General features: G+C 43.4%; 1 protein-coding gene across 2 annotated transcripts in view; it reads left to right on the forward strand.

The window, feature by feature from the left end:
• The window catches only part of SAMHD1 (SAM and HD domain containing deoxynucleoside triphosphate triphosphohydrolase 1), a 61086-nt gene that overhangs the window by 27455 nt on the left and 7548 nt on the right, over positions 1-26083 (forward strand). For both annotated transcript variants that reach the window (XM_089673254.1, XM_089673255.1), the window contains exons 8-15: positions 342-451; positions 5076-5184; positions 7345-7436; positions 8295-8410; positions 10040-10179; positions 10289-10384; positions 10852-10956; positions 21502-21639. In XM_089673254.1, coding sequence (XP_089529380.1) covers positions 342-451; positions 5076-5184; positions 7345-7436; positions 8295-8410; positions 10040-10179; positions 10289-10384; positions 10852-10956; positions 21502-21639 — 906 coding nt within the window. The remainder of the gene's footprint in view (positions 1-341; positions 452-5075; positions 5185-7344; positions 7437-8294; positions 8411-10039; positions 10180-10288; positions 10385-10851; positions 10957-21501; positions 21640-26083) is intronic.

Here is a 26083-nt window from a genome sequence, read left to right on the forward strand (position 1 = left end):
TCTAATGACTTTACGTGAGTATTCTCAATAATGCGTGAAATCTGCAGACGTGTATGGCACCAGGTACTGCTGTGTCCTAATGTTTTTGTACGCTGTCATACACGGTGCGCATTTTTGTTAGTAGACACAGCTGTGTGTATAGCTCCATTAGCTCATATAGCACTGCTTTTAGATGCGTACAAAACTATATGCTGTACGTATCTAAACTTTTGTGTTTTTAATGCCCATGTGAATAAGCCCTAATGTGTAACATTTATTTTCATGATGTTTGTTTTATAGCTTTATTGTTTTATCTGCTGCCTTGTTCATCTGATGAAATCTTTGTGCATTTAAACATTTAGTCTCGGGAGTGGCCTTACCAAGGTCGAACCGAAGAAAAAAGCTTCCTGTATGAGATTGTGGCTAACAAAAGAAATGGTATTGATGTGGATAAATGGGACTACTTTGCCAGGTACTCATATTTCTTGGAGTCGCTAAAAGACCTATTATGCAACTGTTGTGAACATCTTGAGCTGCAAATTACAATGCTGAAAAGATTTTGTTCTGGCTTTTCCTTCCTGCTTTCTGAAAATCATTTTTGGTCAGTGATGCCGTCCAGAACATTAAAGGACTAGCAGGGAGCAAGCCAGATATTTGGAAGTCTGTTTGCAGAGTTATAGAACTTTGAGGCTATTGGGGTGCTCTTCAAAGTAGACATATGTGGCCAAGATTTGCTTTAATATTTTCTATTAACACTTAAGTGCATCTGAACCCAAGAACAAACATGTAATGTCCTTCGATGTGGTGGCTCATTAGTTTTCTTTCTGCAACACTTCCTGACAATTCAAGTACATTTAATGCACTGTATCTATGAAGGAGCAGTGTTGTCACTTCAGGAAAGGAAATGTGCTAGAACTACAGAACACCCTCCCTACTGAATAACATGGAGACATGAATTGCAGTTTAGATGTGAACTAAATAGGCCGATAACAATGTTTGTGATTTCAGCGTAGCATTATCTGCTTACTTAACCACTTCCGCGGTAAATTTATGATAAAATGTGATTTTTTTTTTTTAATTTTTTTTTTTACTGGACATGTTTTAATAGCAAAAAGTAAAAAAATATATATTTTTTTTTTTCAAAATTGTTGGTCTTTTTTTTTTTTTTTATAAGGCAAAAAATAAAAACTGCAGAGGTGATCAAATACCACCAAACGAAAGATCCATTTGTGGGAACCAAAGGCCGTAAATTTCATTTGGGTGCAGTGTTCCATGACCGCGCAATTGTCAGTTAAAGTAACGCATGCCGTATCACAAAAAATTGCATGGTCAGGAAGGGGGGAAAATCCTCTGGAGGGCAGTTGGTTAAAGTATAACTAAAGGGAAAACCTGTTTGTGTTTTTTTTGTGGAGTAGGGAGGGATTAGAACACCTGTCAGGCTTTTATTGCTGTCTATGTCATTGTTGGGGAGTGTCACCCTCTTTCTTTACATTGTTTACTGTAATCACTGAAATTTCCTAAATATCCTACATTTTGGGTTGCCCCAGAACAGTAGTAGATTGGATGTCTTTCTATGGGGTCACTAGTTCTGGTGACCTTGGTGACAACCAGAGATTCCCTCACTTTGGAGGGATTTCCTCTTTTGGATCTGGGACAGGAAGTGAAGAGAACTCTCCCAAATGGGACACAGTTGGCGCAATAAAAAAAAAAAACAAACCTGGCTGGTTATAACCCTCCCTTACTCTATCCAAAATGGGGAAAAAAAGAAAAGTTTTGCCTTTTTAGTTCTGCTTTAGTCTACTTTAAATAGAAATTGTCACTGGGGAGTGATCTGAGATCATGATATACTCTATGGAGGAGGAAGTAACATTGTTCAGGTAGAATTGATCCACAAAGATAAGGTCAAAATGCGATTTAAGTATCAAATGTCTTGGAATAATAAATAAAATCCTTGACCCAAGCATGTGATATCTTCCAACTGTCCACCAAGTGCAAGTCATGCAGAAGCCTTTTAACATGCTTAAGTGCTCGAAAGGTGATAGGGGTTTTACCCGAGGAGGTGTCCAAGCTGGGAATCTAGGGTAATATTAAAATCACCCCCCACAACTACCAAACCTTTCTTGAAAGTTGATAACTGCTTAAAAGTGGTGGACAGGAAATTGAGTACTGGAATTCGGGGCATAGATGGATACAAATGTATACTTACAGCCATGAATCGAGCCTTTGCGAAAAAAGAAGTGGCCCTCTGGATCTTTGTACAGAATGTAGGGAGAAGGGGCAAGATTTAAGAATCGCAATAGATACCCCTCTTGCTTTAGAAATAGGTGATATACTGTGATACCATTGGTCAAATGTCTAAAGAGGTAGGGGGAGTGGAGATGGCAGTGAAATGCGTCTCCTGTAAAAATAATAATATTTGGGGACAGATGGCGCAGTTCCTGCTAGAACCAGCCCAGTCTTTGAGGGAAGCAAAGCCTCCTAACATTATAAGACACAATCTTCATTTTGGAAGCCGTGGTGATAAATATAAAGAGGATACAGTGAGGAACAGAAGTATTTTAACACACTGCCATTTTGCAAGTTCTCCCACTTAGAAATCATGGAGGGGTCTGATATTCACATTGTAGGTGCATTCCCACTCTGAGAGACAGAATTAAAAAAAAATGTAGGAAGAAAAGGTCAACTAGATATGTCCAAGTTCAGGAAAACAAGTTAAAAACATTTTTCTTTTTCTATTATAACAATTTGCAAACAGGTAATTTTTCCCCTGCACCGATGGGCACTGATAGGCAGCACTGATTAGGTGGCATTGGTGGGCATTGACGAGGAGGCACTGATGCTGCACTGATATGCAGCAATTATGGGCACTGATTATGAGTGCCTTGATTATCAGTGCAGATCTTCTCTGTGATATTTGCCGGTTATCGGCAGTACTTTCCTCATTCTTTGACAGCGTGAGGAAAGTGCTGCCGATAACCGGCAACTGTATTTAGTTTGTGATCTGCTGTATCAGTGGTAAAAGGCCACGGTGATTGGCCTTTTATCTAGTCATGTGATCAGCTGTAGCAGTGCTTGATGCGCCGGGCAGTGAGCACAGGGCCCACTAGAGGAGGACGGGCCCTCAGGCCACCCTCATGAAGTCCGTTTCTGATTGGCCAGAGACATTCACACCAGTGGCCTGCTGGAGGTCATTTTGTAGGGCTCTGGCAGTGCTCATCCTGTTCCTCCTTGCACAAAAGAGCAGATACCGATCCTGCTGATGGGTTAAGGGCCTTCTATGACCCCTTCCAGCTATCCGAGAGTAACTGCCTGTCTCCTGGAAACTCCTCCATGCTCTTAAGACCGTGCTGGGAATCACTGCAAACCTTCTGGCAATGACACGTATTGATGTGCCATCCTGGAGGAGTTAGACTGCTTGTGCAACCTCTGTAGGGCGCAGGTATCGCCTCATGCTACCAGTAGTGACACTGACCCTAGCCCAGCCTTTCTCAACCACGGTGCCTTGAGGGTTTTTTCAGGGGTGCCTTGGCAAAATGTCTTGTATACAAGCCAGCTAGTGGAACAAGCCTGTCTTTTAGTTACACAAAGCCACAGGTTTTCATTGTGCACTATTACGACCACCTAGCCTCTGGGGTCCTGACAACCAATGACCTCATCAGTTGATAAGGAGGATGTCAGCTGCCTGCACAGCATCCTTATTTGACCTCCCCTGCCCCTCTCCATCAGTGCTGGGGTCACATCAGTTCAGTGATGGAGAAAAACTGAGGGATTAGAGAAACCATGGAATACTGGTCAGTACCAATGAGCAAAAGTATATTGCTTTGGAAGAATAGATCACCTCTAATTTTGGGTGTCCTACATGTGTGGATGTTGCTGCATTATAGAAAACTATTAGAATAGTTTTTCACATTTTAGAATGGGGTGCCTCAAGACTGTCCATAATTTTAAAGGGTGCCTTTACTGAAAAAAGGTTGAGATACACTAGCCAAATGCAAAACTAGTGGAAAAAAATGTCAGTGGCCTCCTCCACCTGTGAAACCATTCCTGTTTTGGGGGTGGTCTCATTGTTGCCCATGTAGTCCACCCAAGCTGTTGAAACTTATTAACAAATCCTTCTGCTACTTAACTGACCATGTCAATATCCCAGGAGTTTAATTTACTTGATTCTATACTTTTCATTAAAAAGTGTTCCTTTACTTTTTTTGAGCAGTGTATAATACTAGCCCATACCAAAACACCACCTCCACCTTGCTGACATCTGAGTCGAAGTAGAGCTCTGATCGTTACTGATCCAGCCTCAGGCCCATCCATCTGGTCCATCAAGAGTCACTCTCATCTCATTAGTCCATAAAACCTTTTAAAAGATCTGTCTTCAGGTATTTCTTGACCCAGTCGTGATGTTTTAACTCATGTGTCTTGTTCAAGGTTCAGTGGTCGGGTTTCAGCTTTGGCCTTGTTTCTGAGCACTGAACACCTTGTACTTTTGGGCACTCCAGGTAGGTTTTTTTTTTTTTTTTTTTTTTTTTTTTTTTTTTTCCCCTCAACACGTTGTTTGCGACCCTGTTGACTGCAACAAAACGTTTGTTGGTTCTGTGATCACGCTCCAATATCTTAGCAATTTCAAGAGTGCTGCATCCCTCTGAAAGACTTTTTACAATTGTTGACTTTTCACAGTCAGTTATCTCTTTTTATTGTCTGAGGAAAAGCTGCCTAATTATGCACACCTTGATAGAAAGTGTTGACCTCCTTAGGCCACGCCCTCTCTCATTACATAAATACTCATCACCTGATATGCTCAATAAGCATTCAAGTGTATACAGCTTGGAGTTGGAAAATATGCATTCAAATGATGATTTTGGTCAAAGAACTAATTTGCCTAAAAATTGTGCACACAGTGTATGTGGACCAATTTTGATCAATATCCCAGCTTAATCATAATTGTTTGCACATTAAATTGACAAACTATCCCGTTAATACATTGAAAATGTTAATTTATTGCTTTATAAGTGTGAAAATGGTTCATCTAATTGACAGGACATTACCAATCCTTATGAATGCAATTTTGTGTCTGATTATGCACACTGCTTTTCCAACAGGGACTGCCATCACCTGGGTATTCAAAACAATTTTGATCATAAGCGATATCTCAAATTTGTCAGAGTCTGTAAGGTCGACAACAAGAAGCATATATGTACACGGGAGAAGGCAAGTATTTTTCCTAACCAATTCAAGATCATGTTACAAAAATTAATGCACCCCAATGAAAGTCTTAGGAGCAAAGCTAAATTTTAGACAACAAAATCCTAATTAACAAGAATTCAACTACAGATGAGTAATTATTCATTAAACAGGTGTCCAGCAGACAGTTGATTATAAAAGGGCGTTACTTAACAAAGTTTACCATATCATGGCTGAGAAATGTCACAAGGCCTGAGAAAGAAAATAATTTCTTTACAAAAGAAAAGTGAAGACTACAAGAAGAACAGCAAAGCTCTACTTATCAGTCAGAATACTGTAGCAAAAGTGATACAAAAATTTAACAGAGATGGAACTGCAACCATCTCACAGAGACGACCAACCCGTCCATGGAATTTAACACCTCGACAGCAGCGCCTTCTGATGAGATGGGTTGAAGGAAATCGCCATGCAAGTTCACTGCAGTTAGCTAAAGAAGTAGAAAGCCTAACTGGGGTGATTGTTTTCCATGACACAATACGGCATACACTGCAGAGGAATGTCATGCGTGGGTTTCTTCCACAAAGGAAGCCTCTCCTAAAGCCTGTGGACAAAAAAAGCTACTGGGATTCTTTACTCTTGAGTAATGAAACCAAGATAAATTTTTTTGGAACTGATGGCTTCAAAACTGTATGGAGTTGCAAAGGTGAGAAGTACAAAGAAAAATGCATGGCGCCTACAGTGAAACATGGTGGTGCCAGTGTCCTTCTGTGGGGCTGCATGAGTGCTGCTGAGGTCAGGGAGCTGCATTTCATTGATATCATAAATTTACAGATGTACTGCTCTATACTGAAAAAGAAGATGCTACCATCATTCCTTGCCTTTGGTTGTCGTGCACTTTTCCAACTTGACAATGATTCAAAACACACATCTAAGTCTACTGTTATATTTCTGAAGGAGAACAGGGTAAAAGTGATTCAGTGGCCAAGTATGTCTCCTGATCTGATCCCAATCGAACACTTATGGGGAATTATGAAGAGACAAGTTGATCATCACTCTCCATCCAGCATTCAGGCTCTAAAAGAGGTCGTTCTTGAAGAATGGAAAAAGATCGATGTTGCAGTATTCCGCCAACTTGTTCATTCCATACCTAGAAGACTTGATGCTGTCCTTACAAATCATGGCGGTCATACAAAATACTAGATAAAGTAGTTTTTGTTGTTGTGAAGTGTATCTGTTTTTGCATCAACTAATTTGAGTAAAACTGAAGGTTTTGTAATCTAACTTATATTATTAACCTTACTTTCCTGTAATGAGCTAACCAAATGTTCTATAAAACTCAAAATTTTGGAAATTGCCTTTGTGTTCACTGAAATATTAATCACAATTCTACTTTTCAAAAGGGGGTGTACTCCTTATACTGAGCAGTGTGTGTGTGTGTAATATAATATAATAAATATAATATATTTTCACTCACTCACTGGCTACTTTATTAGGTGCACCTTGCTAGTGCCATGAAAACCTCCCCCACTCCATTACACCACCAGCCTGAACCATTAATAGAAGGCAGGATGGATCCATGCTTTCATGTTGTGTATGCCAAATTCTTACCCTGCCATCTAAATGTTGCAGCTGAACCAGTCTGCCCATTTTCCTCTGACATAAACAAGCCATTTTTGTGCACACAACTGCCGCTCACTGGATTTTTTTCTCTTTTTTTGGACCATTTTCTGTAAACCCAAGAGATGGTTGTGTGTGAAAATCCCAGTAGATCAGCAATTTTTGAAATCCTCAGACCAACCCGTCTGGCACCAACAACCATGCCACTTAAGTCACTCAAGTTCCCTTTTTTTCCCTCATTCTGATGCTCGGTTTGAACTTAAAGTTGTCCTCACTGCGTCTAGATGCCTAAATGGATTGCTGATTTAGCCATGTAATTGGCTAATCAGCAATTTGTGTTACCAAGCAATTACACAGGTGTAGCTAATAGAGTGGCAGGTGAGTGTATAATCAATCTCTCTCGATATATATATATATATATATATATATATATATATATAATTTTTTTTTTTTTTCCCTCATGTATGCATATGTAGGTACGTGTAAGTTTTTGTGTGTATGTAGATAGATTTATACACACACAGTTTTTTTTCCTCAATTATTTATTTGTTCTTTTCTCATATGTTTTAGGAGGTTGGGAATCTGTACGATATGTTTCACACACGGAACTGTCTTCACCGGAGGGCGTACCAACACAAAGTTAGCAATATCATTGAGACAATGTAAAGCAATCACACTTTATATTTTTAATATTTATGTATTTATTTTTCAGCTTTTCATTGTATGAAACTGTAGCCAATTATAATTTCAAAGCTTACGTATTAGAATTTTGCATTGTTTTAGATAACCAACTGGCTCTTTCATCTCGTCGTAACACATCTCCAGGGTTTTGTTTTGGCCACAATAAACCATGGACACAATACATATACACATCTTTTTGCAGCACTTTGCTCCAGGGCTTTGGTATTCCATTGTGTAAAGCTAATATAATTATTCCCCAGCTGGAAAAACTTTGCTTTCAGCTACCTGGAGGAGGGATCTGTAGAATGCTCCACATCATGTGGCCAATGCCTTTCACATCAAGTGCCTTGCCTTGTTCCTAAGTGACAGTTGGGCTTTAAAAGACCAGTCAAGTCCAGGTATACAGTGAGCAATGAAGGGTGGCCAGTCTCCTGGCCACAGCATGCTATGGGTCTTCCACTATCCTTAGACAGCCTTTTAGTCTTTTGCAGCACAATGCAGGAAAATCCAGCAAAAAGAAAAGATTTCTTGAAGGAGAGCTCCCTACTGCCTTGCCTGAGTTTCAGATTCTGCCTGAAGAGGAAGTTTAAATGTTCAATTACCTAAAAACAAAATAGAAAGTTTGCAATGACTTGGATCTGCAGAATGCAGCTCATAAGGCTCCAATGCGTAACAACAGAACCACATGAGCTAGGTATTTCTGTGAAGAGGTCTTCCAGACAAGCATTGTACTTGAGGGCTGGATTGGAAAATTCTTTCCTACAGATAGCAATATTTGCTGTATGTCTTCATGTATTTCTTTTTGCTGAGATCCTTTCCTCTTCTACTTATTTCTTCAGGATTACAGATGCCTTCATAAAAGCAGATCCATATATCAAGATAGAAGGGTTGAAAGGCAAGACCTTTACCATCTCTGAATCTGTAGAAGACATGGTGGCATACACCAAGCTCACAGGTGAGCCCTTTCAGGAGAGTTACCAAGTATCTCTAGAAACCTTTGCACTCTTTGGTCTGTATAGCATGGACGTATTTGACACGGACTAAAAAAAAAGATTGCTTCCTGCACTAATTCAGCTTAAGGTGTATTTCCACTTTTTGCAGTCAAATTTGAGAAAACCCTACTACTTATGTGTTTTGATTCACACAGTATACCTTTAAAAAAGTGTGTGGTGGGTTTTTTCCCTTAATATTCCCTAACTTGTAGATGTTTCTTGGGAGAAAGTGGCATGCAAGCATTTCTTAACACTGTACACATTTTTACCGGTTTCTGAGGAAGTGGCCGAAATTCACTCAGTAAGTGGTCCTTAGACTTTCTACCTGGCATCTCTTGACAAAAATTGTCAGCCAAAACGTAGTTGTATCCAATCAGATGCAAGCGCTCTTCAGGTGGAGTCAGATGTCAAACTACAAAAGTCACAGCGGGAGATCCATCTAGGTTGCATAGCGTGGATGGAGGAATCTGTTAGTATTTTTTGTTCAGGCTACCTTATGCCTGTTTCAATGGAAAGGTTAAGGACAGTCTTATATTTATTTTGTTAACATGCAATGCAGAAGGAAAGCTTTATAAATCTTGAAGGGGTAAGCTCAACTTTTCAAGAAAAATTAAACTAACTGCTGGCCACCACTGCAGACCATGCTGCACATAGCGACTATGAGGCCTCATGCTACCAGTGTAGAAGTCCACACACCACAGTACACAGCCCTGGAGGGAATATCCTTCATAATGTTCACAATGGCAGGCTCTCATTGCTCAGTGCAACCATGTGACCATTCTGACTAATGGGAAGCACATCTGCGGCTTCTTCTGGGAAGGTGTCCCATTAGACAGAAGTGCTTCTAATTGGTCATGTGGTTGCAGCATTGACCAATGAATGCTTGCTACTGTGAGTAATATGATAAATTCACAAATAGAACAATGGTGGTATAAGTAGATGTTGGCAGTCTAAGGGCCTGTGTCAACTGGCTTTGGACTTAAGTAGGTTTTACGTTCCTGTAAAATCCCTGTTTGAAGATAACACAGCCCATCACCAAAGGCCCTTACTTTGATTACTGCAAGTTGTTCATTAAAGGTGATCTCCAACATCAGCAAATAATTGTCTGAATACAAGGGCCATGTGTATTCTTCCTTGAATCTTGCTGCGCTTTGTGCATTTCCTTCAGATGTGTGCAGTAATCAAGTGTGAAACTTTGTCTCTGTGCCGAAGCTTCATGTAATGAAAACTGGTCACTTCAGTTTGTGCAGGGCGAATGGTCTTGTCCCTGCTCCCTCCTGTAGTTTTTTGCTGACAGCCTTTGGGTGAGGCCTGTTGGATCCCTCCCACAGCTCAGCTCTTTGTGCAGGCTATGTACAGCATAGTGATGATTTATACCTTTACAAGGTAATATCTGTTAATGTTTACAAAAACATTTGGGGCTCACAAAGTGTATTTACATCTTTTTTTCTTTTTTTTTTGGCTAGAAAACATTTTTGTTAATATTAGGATGTTGTATTGCTCAGATAATGCAATGTTCTCACACTCCACAGGATTTCCAATGGAAAACTTTTTTGGCTCACCTCATTTCCTCTTTTCTCTTCCTCCCAAAGACAACATTTTCCAACAGATCTTGTACTCCAGCGACCCCAATCTTGAAGAAGCCAGAGAGATTCTGCGGAAAGTGGAGCGCAGGGAGCTGTATAAATATGTGGGACAGACACAGCCCAACAGTAGCAACAGAATACAACTGGTGAGCTGCCGTCTAATCAACAAAATCCCCCCCAAGCTATGCTGACAAGATTTGTTACATCTCCATATTTATGGAGAATCAGTTTCACTGTAGTTCTTGTGTATTGCAGGAGGAATATGACCAATTAGCAACTGAACTGGCAGAATCCATTCCTGTATCTACTACCACAGACATCAAACTCAAAGAAGATGATTTTATAGTAGATGTAAGTCCGTTTTTTTTCTTTTCTTTTTTTTACTCTGAAATCCATCACAATACTGTAAATAAACAGTACTTATCCAAACAAAGGTCCTGTAACAGACACAGCAGAAGTTTGGCAGATCGGCCTTGCTTAATGAAAATCAGATTTACAGCAGTATCTGTCTTTAAACAATTTTTTTTTCTTTCAGCATTCTGTGCATGAGGCCTTAGGGTAGCACACAAAGTAAAAAATTATTTCAGTATTTGAAATTATATAAATGTTTTTTGTTTTTTTTTAAGGGTATCTTACATATGCATGTAAAAGACACTCAAAGTACTCAAGTCAGAAAAAAATGAACTGCATGTCCCTACAGTAGAAAAGCTATTGTACTCACCTGTCTGGCACTAGCACTTGAACTTTGGCACCTAGGTGCATGCAAGGGTAGTCTTATTGTATTGACCTGTATTTCTTTATACTTAACATTGATGCAGGTGATTCATATGGACTATGGAATGAAAGAGCAGAATCCAATCAACAATGTGCGGTTTTACTGTAAGTCTGATCCAGACATGGCAATAAAAATCACTAAACAACAGGTAAGTTTTTTTATGGTGTGTTAGAAATATTCTGTTGCTGAAACTATGTCTCCTCAGGGGCTGAATTTCCATCGCTAGAGCTGAGCTCATACTTTGGTATCCAAACAAACCCTCATGTTTGGATGACATCTTGTGCACAGAATATGTTCTTGTTAACCCTTGATCTTCTTAACCCATTTGATTTAAATGTATAGAGAAGCTTCCATGAGAACTTTTTTCTACAGACAATCGGAAGAAACTGTCTCTGACAGCTGTGCCTTATGGTAAATCTGGCCTTGCCCCATATAGCTGCACACTAGTGATGTGTTCTGCGAGTAGTGAGTGGACCATGAACCATGTTGTCAAGAATAAATGTGACCTAATGTTTTTTCAGTTTACTTTTTAATATATTTTTGAAGTGGACGTGCAGTCAAACAGCCAAGTACATGGTTCAAATGCATAGCTCACTTGACAGATGTGGGGATGATGATTCAGTGTCCAATCAGAAGGTGGGGATGATGACATTGAAAGCTGAATTGCTTAAATAGGAAATACAGATGTCAATTGCATATCGTCTAGTAGATAAAACTGTAACATACATATTTTATTTTTATATTTAGCCATTTTGCTTTAATGCTTACAGGTAAAACTGGGAGTAGGAAAATGAGAAATCACTAAAAAAAAAAAATTCTAATACTCTCGCATCTGAGGTGGGCTTAAGGTTGGGTGTACACATGAAGTATATTTTCTTTCAACCAACAGATTGAATGAAAAAAAAAAAAAATTTGACAGATCTCTGTATCAGCGCAAAAAAAGCCACACTATTGTATTCTATACACAGATCAGCACTTGCAGCCATTGGCTACAAGTGCTGATTGAATGCTGGTTTTCCTGCATGACCGTTTGATCGAAGCCTGCCTTTAGACAACAGAGCACACAGACCGAAAGTCAGATAGCTTCTGTTGGAACGGCTGATTTTTCGGTCTGTATATACCCTACTTTAGTCAAACATGGATCATATCGGAATTCTCACCTCCCAATAGATACTTGTTTAATTGGGAAAGTATTCGGTCTTTGAACACTCTACATGCACTCCCTACCCAACTGTATCCTGGTAGAGGGGTCATACAAGATTTCTAACTTTTCTGTATTTTCCCGTATAACCATTGTTCATGTGTTTTTAGAAAATATTCTTTTCAACATGTCATCCTGTGATGGAATTTTTCTAACCTTGTTTGTTTTAAAAAACAAAAGGAAACCTCAAGGCCAGTTGTGTTTGTCTAGTGACTTTTGAGTGTATACAGTCTGCAGACACTTTATTGCACCTCTGGAGACATTATATTGCACCTCTCAGGGATGCCTTTGTCAGGTTATTTAGAATTGTGTAAATAGATCTGTTATAGGTATCTGCTCTGTCCTAAATTGTTAGAAGGCCAGGGGGTGGCAAGCCTGTGGATCAAAAGGCTTGATAAAGAAGCTAGTTTCTTGTACTTTACACAAGATAAGATACCACACACACAGATCTGTAAAATGAAAAAAAAAAAATCTAAAGCTGGCCATATACCCTATACTTGTAGAATTTGGCTCTAAAATTCTTGTTTTAATAACATTCAGATTTTGTTCTTTTTTTTTTTTTTTTTTTTAAGTCAAGGATAATCTTTATTAATGTTTAAGTCATACAAATATCAAAATAAAGGATCACAAAGAATGATACCAAAGAATCATTCATTAACAAAAAGAACAATGTAAGAAAGGAAACTTTCCAGTGTTACCAGTTATGCATTAAATCCAATAGGTTCTGCAGATTTACATTTGTCATTAAGCGGTAAGATCACATAGTAATTTCCACACATTCAGAACAATAGGAGTATCCCCAATACAATGGACCCATGGGGAACAGAGGGTACCCTTCCCTCCACCAATCAATTCAGAAGGGTCATAGGATGGCATTATAAAGTAACAACCAGATTATATTTGAAAACCATTTCAGCAGCCTATGCATTATCAGATCAAAAGGGGCTAAACCTGGAGTGGCCAACCATGCGTCTCAAAGTTTCTCAAATTTACCCGAGCATCCACGATGCTAGTAAATTAAACAATCATATCGTAGAATGATTCTTATATTTTGCTTCGGGTGAGCTACAGTGGGAGGAGTATCTGAGTTCCAGCACGCAAGAATCACCTTGCGCGCCTGGAACAAGGCCTTGGAAAGGGCTTCTAATATAAATGTATGCTGCGTTACAGAATCTAAGATACCCAAGAGGCATTGCTTACTATCTAGAATTAGATTAGTTTGAAACACCAAATTAAGAGTAGTAACCACCTGCTCCCAATACCTATGAAGTCTTGGGCATCGCCATAGCATATGAATCAGGTCCCCATGGTCCCGTTTACATCTGCCACATAGGGGGTCCTGGAGTAGCCCCATCATACACAATTTTGCTGGAGTGTAATGAGCTTTAAGTACAATATACAACTGATAAATGCGATGGGAGACCCATCAACGAACTAAGATGGATTGACTGCAATGCAGCTTCCCACTGCTCATCCTCAAAAGACCCAACATCTCGCTCCCATTGCCCACTAACCCTATTTGGGTATTTTTCAAGATAGTCCGTCAGAAGCATGTTATAGCAGCGAGAGATCAGCCCCCTGGTCGTCGTAGCAGAGTGTAAGTAATTAAAAATAGGGGTAGGAGAGGAGTGCCATAAGGTTGATGTACTTTGAGCAGTGACTTCATGTTTTAACTACATGGAGTAAAATAATATTGTAGATCAGGGGTCCTCAACCTTTTTAAACAGGGGGCCAGTTCACTGTTCCACAGACCGTTAGAGGGCCGGACTATAGTTTAAAAAAAAAAAAAAAACTATGGTCATCTCCTGTACTGTGTCCGCATTTGTTCAGAGACTGCGGGCATACAACGGCGGTGGGAATACTGGGCCGGCCGCTCTATAAGACGCACAAACATTTCCCCCCCAAGTGTGTTTTTATGGAGCAAAATAGTGTCCCATCATTGGTGTCAGTGGGAGGAATAGTGCCCCACCACTGGTGTCAGTGGGAAGAATAGTGCCACATCATTGGTGTAAGTGGGAAGAATAGTGCCACATCATTGGTGTCAGTGGGAGGAATAGTGCCCCATCACTGGTGTCAGTGGGAGGAATAGTGCCCCATCACTGGTGTCAGTGGGAGGAATAGTGCCCCATCACTGGTGTCAGTGGGAGGAATAGTGCCCCATCATTGGTATCAGTGGGAGGAATAGTGCCCCATCATTGGTGTCAGTGGGAGGAATAGTGCCCCATCATTGGTGTCAGTGGGAGGAATCGTGCCCCATCATTGGTGTCATTGGGAGGAATAGTGTCCCATCACTGGTGTCAGTGGGAGGAATAGTGCCCCATCACTGGTGTCAGTGGGAGGAATAGTGCCCCATTATTGGTGTCAGTGGGTGGAATAGTGCCCCATCATTGGTGTCAGTGGGAGGAATAGTGCCCCATCATTGGTGTCAGTGGGAGGAATAGTGCCCCATCATTGGTGTCAGTGGGAGGAATAGTGCCCCATCATTGGTGTCAGTGGGAGGAATAGTGCCCCATTATTGGTGTCAGTGGGTGGAATAGTGCCCCATCATTGGTGTCAGTGGGAGGAATAGTGCCCCATCATTGGTGTCAGTGGGAGGAATAGTGCCCCATCATTGGTGTCATTGGGAGGAATAGTGTCCCATCATTGGTGTCAGTGGGGGGAATAGTGTCCCATCATTGGTGTCAGTGGGAGGAATAGTACGTCATTGGTGTCAGTGGGGGGGGTGGAATAGTGCCCCATCATTGGTGTCAGTGGGAAGAATCGTGCCCCATCATTGGTGTCAGTGGGAAGAATCGTGCCCCATCATTGGTGTCAGTGTGAGGAATAGTGTCCCATCATTGGTGTCAGTGTGAGGAATAGTGTCCCATCATTGGTGTCAGTGTGAGGAATAGTGTCCCATCATTGGTGTCAGTGGGAAGAATAGTGTCCCATCGTTGGTGTCAGTGGGAAGAATAGTGTCCCATCGTTGGTGTCAGTGGGAGGAATAGTGTCCCATCGTTGGTGTCAGTGGGAGGAATAGTGCCCCATCGTTGGTGTCAGTGGGAGGAATAGTGCCCCATCGTTGGTGTCAGTGGGAGGAATAGTGCCCCATCGTTGGTGTCAGTGGGAGGAATAGTGCCCCATCATTGGTGTCAGTGGGAGGAATAGTGCCCCATCATTGGTGTCAGTGGGAGGAATAGTGCCCCATCATTGGTGTCAGTGGGAGGAATAGTGCCCCATCATTGGTGTCAGTGGGAGGAATAGTGCCCCATCATTGGTGTCAGTGGGAGGAATCGTGCCCCATCATTGGTGTCATTGGGAGGAATAGTGCCCCATCATTGGTGTCATTGGGAGGAATAGTGTCCCATCATTGGTGTCAGTGTGAGGAATAGTGTCCCATCATTGATGTCAGTGGGGGGAATAGTGTCCCATCATTGGTGTCAGTGGGAGGAATAGTACGTCATTGGTGTCAGTGGGAGGAATAGTACGTCATTGGTGCCAGTGGGGGGGATAGTGCCCCATCATTGGTGTCAGTGGGAAGAATCGTGCCCCATCATTGGTGTCAGTGGGAAGAATCGTGCCCCATCATTGGTGTCAGTGTGAGGAATAGTGTCCCATCATTGGTGTCAGTGTGAGGAATAGTGTCCCATCATTGGTGTCAGTGTGAGGAATAGTGTCCCATCATTGGTGTCAGTGTGAGGAATAGTGTCCCATCATTGGTGTCAGTGTGAGGAATAGTGTCCCATCATTGGTGTCAGTGTGAGGAATAGTGTCCCATCATTGGTGTCAGTGTGAGGAATAGTGTCCCATCATTGGTGTCAGTGTGAGGAATAGTGTCCCATCATTGGTGTCAGTGTGAGGAATAGTGCCCCATCATTGGTGTCAGTGGGAGGGATAGTGCCCCATCATTGGTGCCAGTGGGGGGGATAGTGCCCCATCATTGGTGTCAGTGGGAGGGATAGTGCCCCATCATTGGTGCCAGTGGGGGGGATAGTGCCCCATCATTGGTGTCAGTGGGAAGAATCGTGCCCCATCATTGGTGTCAGTGGGAAGAATCGTGCCCCATCATTGGTGTCAGTGTGAGGAATAGTGTCCCATCGTTGGTGTCAGTGTGAGGAATAGTGTCCCATCGTTGGTGTCAGTGTGAGGAATAGTGCCCCATCGTTGATGTCAGTGGGAGGAATAGTGCCCCATCGTTGGTGTCAGTGGGAGGAATAGTGCCCCATCGTTTGTGTCAGTGGGAGGAATAGTGTCCCATCGTTGGTGTCAGTGGGGGGAGGAATAGTGTCCCATCGTTGGTGTCAGTGGGGGGAGGAATAGTGTCCCATCGTTGGTGTCAGTGGGGGGAGGAATAGTGTCCCATCGTTGGTGTCAGTGAGGGGAGGAATAGTGTCCCATCGTTGGTGTCAGTGGGGGGAGGAATAGTGTCCCATCGTTGGTGTCAGTGGGGGGAGGAATAGTGTCCCATCGTTGGTGTCAGTGGGGGGAGGAATAGTGTCCCATCGTTGGTGTCAGTGGGGGGAGGAATAGTGCCCCATCATTGGTGTCAGTGTGAGGAATAGTGTCCCATCATTGGTGTCAGTGTGAGGAATAGTGTCCCATCATTGGTGTCAGTGTGAGGAATAGTGCCCCATCATTGGTGTCAGTGGGAGGGATAGTGCCCCATCATTGGTGCCAGTGGGGGGGGATAGTGCCCCATCATTGGTGTCAGTGGGAGGGATAGTGCCCCATCATTGGTGCCAGTGGGGGGGATAGTGCCCCATCATTGGTGTCAGTGGGAAGAATCGTGCCCCATCATTGGTGTCAGTGGGAAGAATCGTGCCCCATCATTGGTGTCAGTGTGAGGAATAGTGTCCCATCGTTGGTGTCAGTGTGAGGAATAGTGTCCCATCGTTGGTGTCAGTGTGAGGAATAGTGCCCCATCGTTGATGTCAGTGGGAGGAATAGTGCCCCATCGTTGGTGTCAGTGGGAGGAATAGTGCCCCATCGTTGGTGTCAGTGGGAGGAATAGTGCCCCATCGTTGATGTCAGTGGGAGGAATAGTGCCCCATCGTTGGTGTCAGTGGGAGGAATAGTGCCCCATCGTTTGTGTCAGTGGGAGGAATAGTGTCCCATCGTTGGTGTCAGTGGGGGGAGGAATAGTGTCCCATCGTTGGTGTCAGTGGGGGGAGGAATAGTGTCCCATCGTTGGTGTCAGTGGGGGGAGGAATAGTGTCCCATCATTGGTGTCAGTGGGAGGGATAGTGCCCCATCATTGGTGCCAGTGGGGGGGATAGTGCCCCATCATTGGTGTCAGTGGGAAGAATCGTGCCCCATCATTGGTGTCAGTGGGAAGAATCGTGCCCCATCATTGGTGTCAGTGTGAGGAATAGTGTCCCATCGTTGGTGTCAGTGTGAGGAATAGTGTCCCATCGTTGGTGTCAGTGTGAGGAATAGTGCCCCATCGTTGATGTCAGTGGGAGGAATAGTGCCCCATCGTTGGTGTCAGTGGGAGGAATAGTGCCCCATCGTTGATGTCAGTGGGAGGAATAGTGCCCCATCGTTGGTGTCAGTGGGAGGAATAGTGCCCCATCGTTTGTGTCAGTGGGAGGAATAGTGTCCCATCGTTGGTGTCAGTGGGGGGAGGAATAGTGTCCCATCGTTGGTGTCAGTGGGGGGAGGAATAGTGTCCCATCGTTGGTGTCAGTGGGGGGAGGAATAGTGTCCCATCGTTGGTGTCAGTGAGGGGAGGAATAGTGTCCCATCGTTGGTGTCAGTGGGGGGAGGAATAGTGTCCCATCGTTGGTGTCAGTGGGGGGAGGAATAGTGTCCCATCGTTGGTGTCAGTGGGGGGAGGAATAGTGTCCCATCGTTGGTGTCAGTGGGGGGAGGAATAGTGTCCCATCGTTGGTGTCAGTGTGAGGAATAGTGTCCCATCATTGGTGTCAGTGTGAGGAATAGTGTCCCATCATTGGTGTCAGTGTGAGGAATAGTGTCCCATCATTGGTGTCAGTGTGAGGAATAGTGCCCCATCATTGGTGTCAGTGGGAGGGATAGTGCCCCATCATTGGTGTCAGTGGGAGGGATAGTGCCCCATCATTGGTGCCAGTGGGGGGGATAGTGCCCCATCATTGGTGTCAGTGGGAGGGATAGTGCCCCATCATTGGTGCCAGTGGGGGGGATAGTGCCCCATCATTGGTGTCAGTGGGAAGAATCGTGCCCCATCATTGGTGTCAGTGGGAAGAATCGTGCCCCATCATTGGTGTCAGTGTGAGGAATAGTGTCCCATCGTTGGTGTCAGTGTGAGGAATAGTGTCCCATCGTTGGTGTCAGTGTGAGGAATAGTGCCCCATCGTTGATGTCAGTGGGAGGAATAGTGCCCCATCGTTGGTGTCAGTGGGAGGAATAGTGCCCCATCGTTGATGTCAGTGGGAGGAATAGTGCCCCATCGTTGGTGTCAGTGGGAGGAATAGTGCCCCATCGTTTGTGTCAGTGGGAGGAATAGTGTCCCATCGTTGGTGTCAGTGGGGGGAGGAATAGTGTCCCATCGTTGGTGTCAGTGGGGGGAGGAATAGTGTCCCATCGTTGGTGTCAGTGGGGGGAGGAATAGTGTCCCATCGTTGGTGTCAGTGAGGGGAGGAATAGTGTCCCATCGTTGGTGTCAGTGGGGGGAGGAATAGTGTCCCATCGTTGGTGTCAGTGGGGGGAGGAATAGTGTCCCATCGTTGGTGTCAGTGGGGGGAGGAATAGTGTCCCATCGTTGGTGTCAGTGGGGGGAGGAATAGTGTCCCATCGTTGGTGTCAGTGGGGGGAGGAATAGTGTCCCATCGTTGGTGTCAGTGGGAGGAATAGTGCCCCATCGTTGGTGTCAGTGGGGGGGAGGAATAGTGCCCCATCGTTGGTGTCAGTGGGGGGGAGGAATAGTGCCCCATCGTTGGTGTCAGTGGGGGGGAGGAATAGTGCCCCATCATTGGTGTCGGTGGGGGGGAGGAATAGTGCCCCATCATTATTATCAGTGACACCAATGATGGGGCACTATTCCTCCCACTGACAGCAATGACACTTAACTAGCCAACCCCTGTTCCAGCATGGTGCTGCTGCAGCCAGCATACCTGGTTGCAGCAGTACCATCTGCACGGCACACTTACCGGGTGGTCAGCTGTCCTCCTTCCTTCATTTCGGCCTCTCCCTCCCTTGATTTTCGCGGGGCCGCTCGGTTCCGCCTCCTCGCCGGTGATTGGCCGCCTGTGTACCTTTCCTGAGCTACAGTACTGGCGCCCAATCACCGGTGAGGAGGCGGAGCCGAGCGGCAGCGTAGACATCGAGTGAGGGAGCTGCCGGAGTGAAGGAGCTGCGCATCCTGGACTGGATCGTCGTGGGACTGGAGCAAGGTAAGAGACAGCAGCCCCCTGCCCACCCCTGTACTTAGTGTTCCCTGCTGGCTGGCCGGATGAATGTGCTCGGCGGGCCGCAGTTTGAGGACCCCTGTTCTAGATGGTAAATTATATCTGGACTTCAATATATCAAAGGAGATAAGTTGACCATTGTTAAATATATGCTTTAAGTGAGTTCTCCCATAAGCTTTCCATTTAGAGACATATTGTAGTTTGACTAGTTCAGGCAATGTGGCATTAATCCATATGGGACTATAGGCAGTATGGCCCATAATCTGCTGCAACTGCATAACCTTAATCCAAATGTTCTGCATTAGGCAATATGTAGGAAAGGATTTATTTGGTTTACAAAAAGATTGAGCCTCAAGACCCTCCGGCAAGGAGCTAGAGGCTGTGCAATGCAGCATCACATTTAGAGTAGAGTCATCAACCGGAGCACAGTCAGCACCTCTTTCTACAATACCTTTTATATAGATGCTGCAGTTGGCTGGCTAAGTAGTACAACCAGGGGTTGGGCAAAGCTATCCCCCGTCTATCCTTGGGACGTTGCAAGTGTTTCATTCGTATCCGAGGCAGTTGGCCCACCCCCAAAGCAATGAGTGAAAAATGGTATTTATGACTGAGAAAGTTTTCAGCGGAATTATGACTGGCCAGTTATGAAGAAAGTACAACAATTGGGGCATAAATATCATTTTTATAAGATTCGCTCTACCTGCCAAAGATAATCAGAATTTGGACCGTATCTTAACCTTATCTTTAAATTGGGTCAAAAATGGAGCTACATTTAATCGACAATAATTTAGTAAATTGACGCTAATGAGAATACCCAGGTATTTAAAGGAAGTTATAATAACTGGACAAAAAAGTAGGCACCGCTGGATCAGTTACCCCTTCCAGTGGCAGCAGCACCAATTTAGACCAGTTAATTAGTAGCCCTGAATAATGTCCAAACTGTGAGATTATATGCATGATTGTACGAAAAGATGATCCTGTATCACCAGCCTGGTTTCATGTCTTTTGGCTGTTGTAGGGGGGCTGGGTGATGTCATCATCTGGGAAAAAAAAAATTGCTAATATCTTAAAAATAAAAGCAGCACAAATTAAATTTTGTATGGCACAAAACAGCACAAACGTAGCACTAAAAAAACACACTGATTGTAGGGGGGGACAGCTTCGCTGAGCTTAATCCAGAGGCTGTGAGCAACTACTGCTAAGTAACTATCTACATACAGGCTGTGCAAAGTTGCCTCCTACATCAGGCTGGGAACCCAGTGGTTGCAAACACAAGAAGGATGAGAAAGGGGCGCCAAGCAGACCACAGTGTAGTACCCCAGGTTTATTAGAAAAATTAAAAACAAGTGTAAGTTGCACTTACAAGCGAGAATAAGTACAGTATAAGTGTGTCTCTGATGTCAGTGTCAGATTCCATTTGTAGGCAGCGCAATTGATCAGCTAATAGTTGGCTCATTCATTCTCCAGGAATTACAATTAATGAGTGTCTTGTAGAATAGGACAAATTGTTTCACATAATTCTACCTAAACATGGGAGACCTCCATCTATCTGTGGTTGTTAAGCCAACATTACTTGATATACGTTGTCCCCAGCTAGCCTCTTCTCGCCCACCAATTGCTTCTTGAGGTAGCAAAGAGACATTCTCCATTGTTCCTTGTACTAGAGAGAGCCACTCATGTGCGGTACTACTTGGAGCTAGTGTCACTGTGCAAATGTAGCTGGCTTTAAAGGGCATTCAGCCTACATTGACACTTCGTAGGTCATTCGGACTCACTTGGCCTTCCATCTGACCTCCTAAGCTGCTTCAATCTGCTTTTGGGTTTCTTTTGGCTTGAAACAGTTCTGACATGAGCAAAAGCCCACCGACACAGGTCCTAAAGTAACTAGCCGAGGTCACGGTTTGGAAAATGGGTTGATCTAATCGGGGGTCAGTGATGGGTATTTAGGACAGATTACTGTACTCAAAAGATATAGTTATCGTTTAAATGTGTTTTGCCATAATATATGTGCACATATGGGAAATGTTGGAATAAAGTGTACTACAGAAAGAGTGTAAATGTGATAACATGTCACACTTTTGTAATATGTGACTTTCTCTCCTGAGATTTGTTACTTGACATCCCCCAGGTGTCTCAGCTTTTGCCAGAGAAGTTTGCTGAACAGATAATCCGTGTTTACTGTAAGAGGATGGACGAGAAGAGCCTGGAGGCTGCCAAGAGATATTTTGTGCAATGGTGCATGGACCGAGATTTCTCCAAACCTCAGGTCTGTGATTACAATGGAGCTTTTGGCTGTTTGTTTTAATCTCTATTACATGCAATACAAACTTCACATGTAAAAAACATAAAGTATTGAACCATTTTTTGCAGATCATGTATGTGGATTTGTTTGTAGTATTTGCTGGAATCAAAAGCTAATTCAATTTTGTGAGATTACTGGCAAGTTTGAGTACTTTCTGGCATTTTGTGTCTCGGGGATGTAAGAGGCAAGGCCAGAAATTCAATTTTTCCCAACTGCCAAAGCCACAAAGACAAACTATGGTGACATGCTCCTGCACTGGATTTTCCTCATTGAGTGGACAATTAGACCTCATGCACACTGCTTATGAACATGAGTTCAAGAGCTTTTGACATTTTTTTTTTTTTTTTTTTGCCAAAGCCCCTGATTTCAACTCAATAAAAGCCTACGTGTCCATGCACACACAGACTTTTATCAGAGTTTAACAGCAGCAGCCTCTAGGGCCAGTGAAACGGTCCTCTCCTGAACATACATGAATCTCAGAAGAGGAACATTTTAGCCAAAAATTGCTCAATGTGGCAAAAACGCATGTAAACTCGAAGTGTTTAGCACTTGGGCGTTTATTCATTTCAAAGGCCAGTGCTTTGGCCAATGAAATGAATAAATGTCTAAGCGCTAAACATGGAGCAGCAGAAAAACGTTCCAGTGTGCATGAGACCTTATGGGTAGTAATTGGAAATGCAGTTGCAGGTGCGTGATGACTTTAACCACTTGCCTTCCGGAGGATTTACTCCCCTTCCTGACCAGGCCGTTATTTTTTGTGATACAGCGCTGCGTTACTTTAACTTAAAATTGCACGGTCATGCAACACTGAACATAAATTAAATCTATGTCCCATTTTTTTCCCACAAATAGAGCTTTCTTTTACTGTTATTTGATCACCTCTGCGTTTTTTTTTGTTTTGTTTTGTTTTGTTTTTTTTTGCGCTATAAATATAAAAAACTGGCAATTTGGGGAAAAAAAATATTTTGGACTGTTTGCTATAAAACCTATCCAGTAAAAAAATGTATACTGCTGCATGTCTTTGCTAAGAAAAAAAAAAATCACAATACATGTAAATTAATTGGTTTACGTGAAAGTTTATAGCGTCTACAAATGGTGGCATATATACTAGAAATTTTATGTATTTTTTATACTAGTAATGGCGGCAATCATCGACTTATAGCGGGACTTTGGCGGGCATTCTGACACCGAATGGGAACTGACTAACTGTCACTGACATCCCAATGACACTGATACAGTGATCAGTGCTAATAAAAAGCACTGACACTGTACTAATGACACTGGGCAGGAAGGGGTTAACATCTGGGGTGATCAAAGGATTAACCGTGTGCTGTTTAATATTATGTGCTGTGTATGTTTTACTAAGGCGACATGTTGCTTTGTATTTCTCTGCTGTGCAGAGAGATACAAAGCAGCATGTCCTTGCTGGCAGGAGAGAGACCTGTGTTGTTTACACACAGGTCTCTCCCCTGTCAGCTTTCCTAGACGATCGCTGGGTGCCGGTGGGGAATATCTGTCTGGGACCTGGTGATTGACATCCCTAGCTGCCAGTGGTGGCATGGGTAGGGCAGCACACGCATCCTACCTGGTAATGCAAATCGTATGTGTGTATATATACATGATTTTATGCAGCCTTGCTGCCCTGTAGCAGTAGTTCCACTATAGGGCGGCGGGAAATCGGTTAACATAAAAGTTCACCCAAAACCTGACTGACTCTAAACCTACGTGCAGCCACATTCTAAAACTAATCTGTCTAGCCCTAGAAATCACTATACATACATTTTCTGAAGCCAATCCAGTCCGGTCTCCAGCAGCAGATGCTGTGTGCAGGAGAGAACTGATAACGGCTGTGAAATGCCTGGAAAGTGACGTCACCCATAGACTGCCTCTCCTGTACACACTTGCCACTGACAGCTCAGGGTGGGACCGGACTGAAGCGGCTGCAGAACAGGTATATATAGCAATTTCTTCTTGACAGTGCTAGATAGATTAGTTTTAGAATGCAGCTGTGATCAGGTTTAGCGTTAGTGAGGTTTTGGGTGAACTACTTTACAGTTGAATTTCATGATACCTGTCACTTTAAAAAGTTTGTGTGCAAAACTTCCATTAATAACAGACTCTACCTCTGTGTGCATAGTATCCTACAGTAGCAGCATCAGCTACATACCATACGTAGCGCTGTGTTGCTCTGATGTCCTATGTCCACCTCAGCCGATCAGAGGAAGCCTTGTGTTCATGAATAAAATTACAAGGCTTCTTTTGAATGGCATTCAAAGAATTCAGGCTGACTACATTTTTGTGTCGACATTAGATGGGAAATTGCCCATGCTGCTGTGGAACAAAGTGCCACATACTGTATGGTGTAGCCGATGCTACCACAACATAAGAGAACACACAGCAGTCAAATCATTTGGTAATGGAGAAAGTTCATTTGGGCCAGCTTGTCATTTAAAGTGACAGGAAACATAGAATTCAGCTTTAAAGCTGATCTCCAGGCAGACCTAAAAGATCCAGTCTCTGTGAGATGAGCTTATCCTGGAGGAGTTCAATCTTCTGCTATTACTCCCAAAATAAAGAATACGATTTTGGCTCTTATCAATGCGGTACATGCAACTCTGAAACTAGAGAAATGTCCTGTTGCTCCTACTAGTGCTGATTCCAGTTTTGTGTCTTTTTAGAGCCCCCAAGGCTGCAAAGACTTTTCCTTTCCACCTAATGCTCCAACTCTCTATAGAGACTGCAAACACACTGACTGTTCGCTCCCCCAAGCAGTAGCATTCACCTTGTACCCATTTGGAGAGGATTTTGTACACAAGTGGGCTATCACCACTACGGATTTTCAGGATTGCGTACACTGTAGGAGCACTGAACTCTGTTATAATATACTGGATTATTGGATATGGTGTTAAGGGCTTAGGGCTGCTCTCTGTAGGGATATCCCAAAGAAAGTCCCCAAAATGTAGAACTATGAGAGTGCCACACTACTGTTGACAGTCTGTCATTGTTCATTCCACACAAAAAGCAAATACATCAAGATCACAAAAGGGAAGTGCAGTACTAAAATAATCAATAGTAAAATGAATATCCCTCATAAAAAACGATAATAGCAATAGATAATGACGATAAGTGTAAAAGTTCTATATAAATGACAGTCTGTGGATATAAGGTGCAAGAGAAATCTTAAAATCCAGTGGCGGTGCTCCAAAGAGGTACAGTAGAATTACGCACTCACCAGATGCGTAATTAGAATACGCATTGAGTATCACATCCAGGGTCTCCTTATCAGATAAAGGTCTGGTCAGGGGTGTAGGTCGGGTGTCAGCAACCCGCGGCTCCAGAGCCGCATGCGGCTGTTTTTCACCTTGGCTGCGGCTCCGGAGCACATTGCCCACCAGGTGACAGGCAATAGGGCAGCAATGGGCAAACTACGGCCCGGCGGACCTTTTAATCCGGCCCACGGAGCTAGGCTCCCGCTAGGCTCCTCTCACAGTCCGCCCTGAAGACCGGTGTAGCATAAAAATCTGTCTCCTATGAGGATCTGTCCCCCTCGATGTATCTGCGCATGTGCCGGAGATCGCCGATCGGCTGCTAATGCCTGAACTGGCACATGCGCAGATACGTCGAGGGGGACAGATCCTCATAGGAGACAGATTTTCATGCTACACCGGAACGGCGCGGGAACACGGCGAGAGGAACGCGCGGAGCAAAGGTAAGTGAATTGACACAGGGGAGACTTGGGGACTTAATATGGGGGATGAATTACTATATGGGGGATGAATTACTATATGGGGGATGAATTACTATATGGGGGATGAATTACTATATGGGGGATGAATTACTATATGGGGGATGAATTACTATGGGGGATGAATTACTATATGGGGGATGAATTACTATGGGGGATTAATTACTATATGGGGGATGTATTTTCAGTTTTAAAAATGTGGCTCTCAAAATAAATTTCAATCGTGGTTTTGGTGAGATTTGGCTCAGTTGAAAAAAAAGGTTGCCCACCACTGTCCTAAGGCTATGATTGTGATTATGACGATACACTGTGGCCCTGATTAACCCTTTGCTTACTGGGCTCTTAAACCCCCTTCATGACCAGAGCGCTTTTTGCAATATATGCAGTGTCGGATTTGTTTTAAATGTTGCAATGGTTTTGCGGCTCACAGTCTTTTTTTCCCTCTCGGAAACGGGTCCAAGTGGCTCTTTATGTCTTAAAGGTTGCAGACCCCTGGTTTAGGTAATCCTCCCTCAGGGTGATGGTCTTATGAGCCCAATGGAGATTAAATGGATCCAGGTAGCCAGAGGTCCCTTTAAGGCAGTGCTTCTCAATTATTTTCTGCCATGCCCCCCCCCCCCAGGAAGAAGAAAACATTTTGCGCCCCCCCGCGCGACTGTAAAT

This window comes from Staurois parvus, unplaced genomic scaffold (assembly GCF_062004578.1).
Source record: "Staurois parvus isolate SC_StPar_1 unplaced genomic scaffold, SC_StPar_1.0 ptg000137l, whole genome shotgun sequence".
In the NCBI taxonomy this organism is placed as follows: Eukaryota; Metazoa; Chordata; class Amphibia; order Anura; family Ranidae; genus Staurois; species Staurois parvus.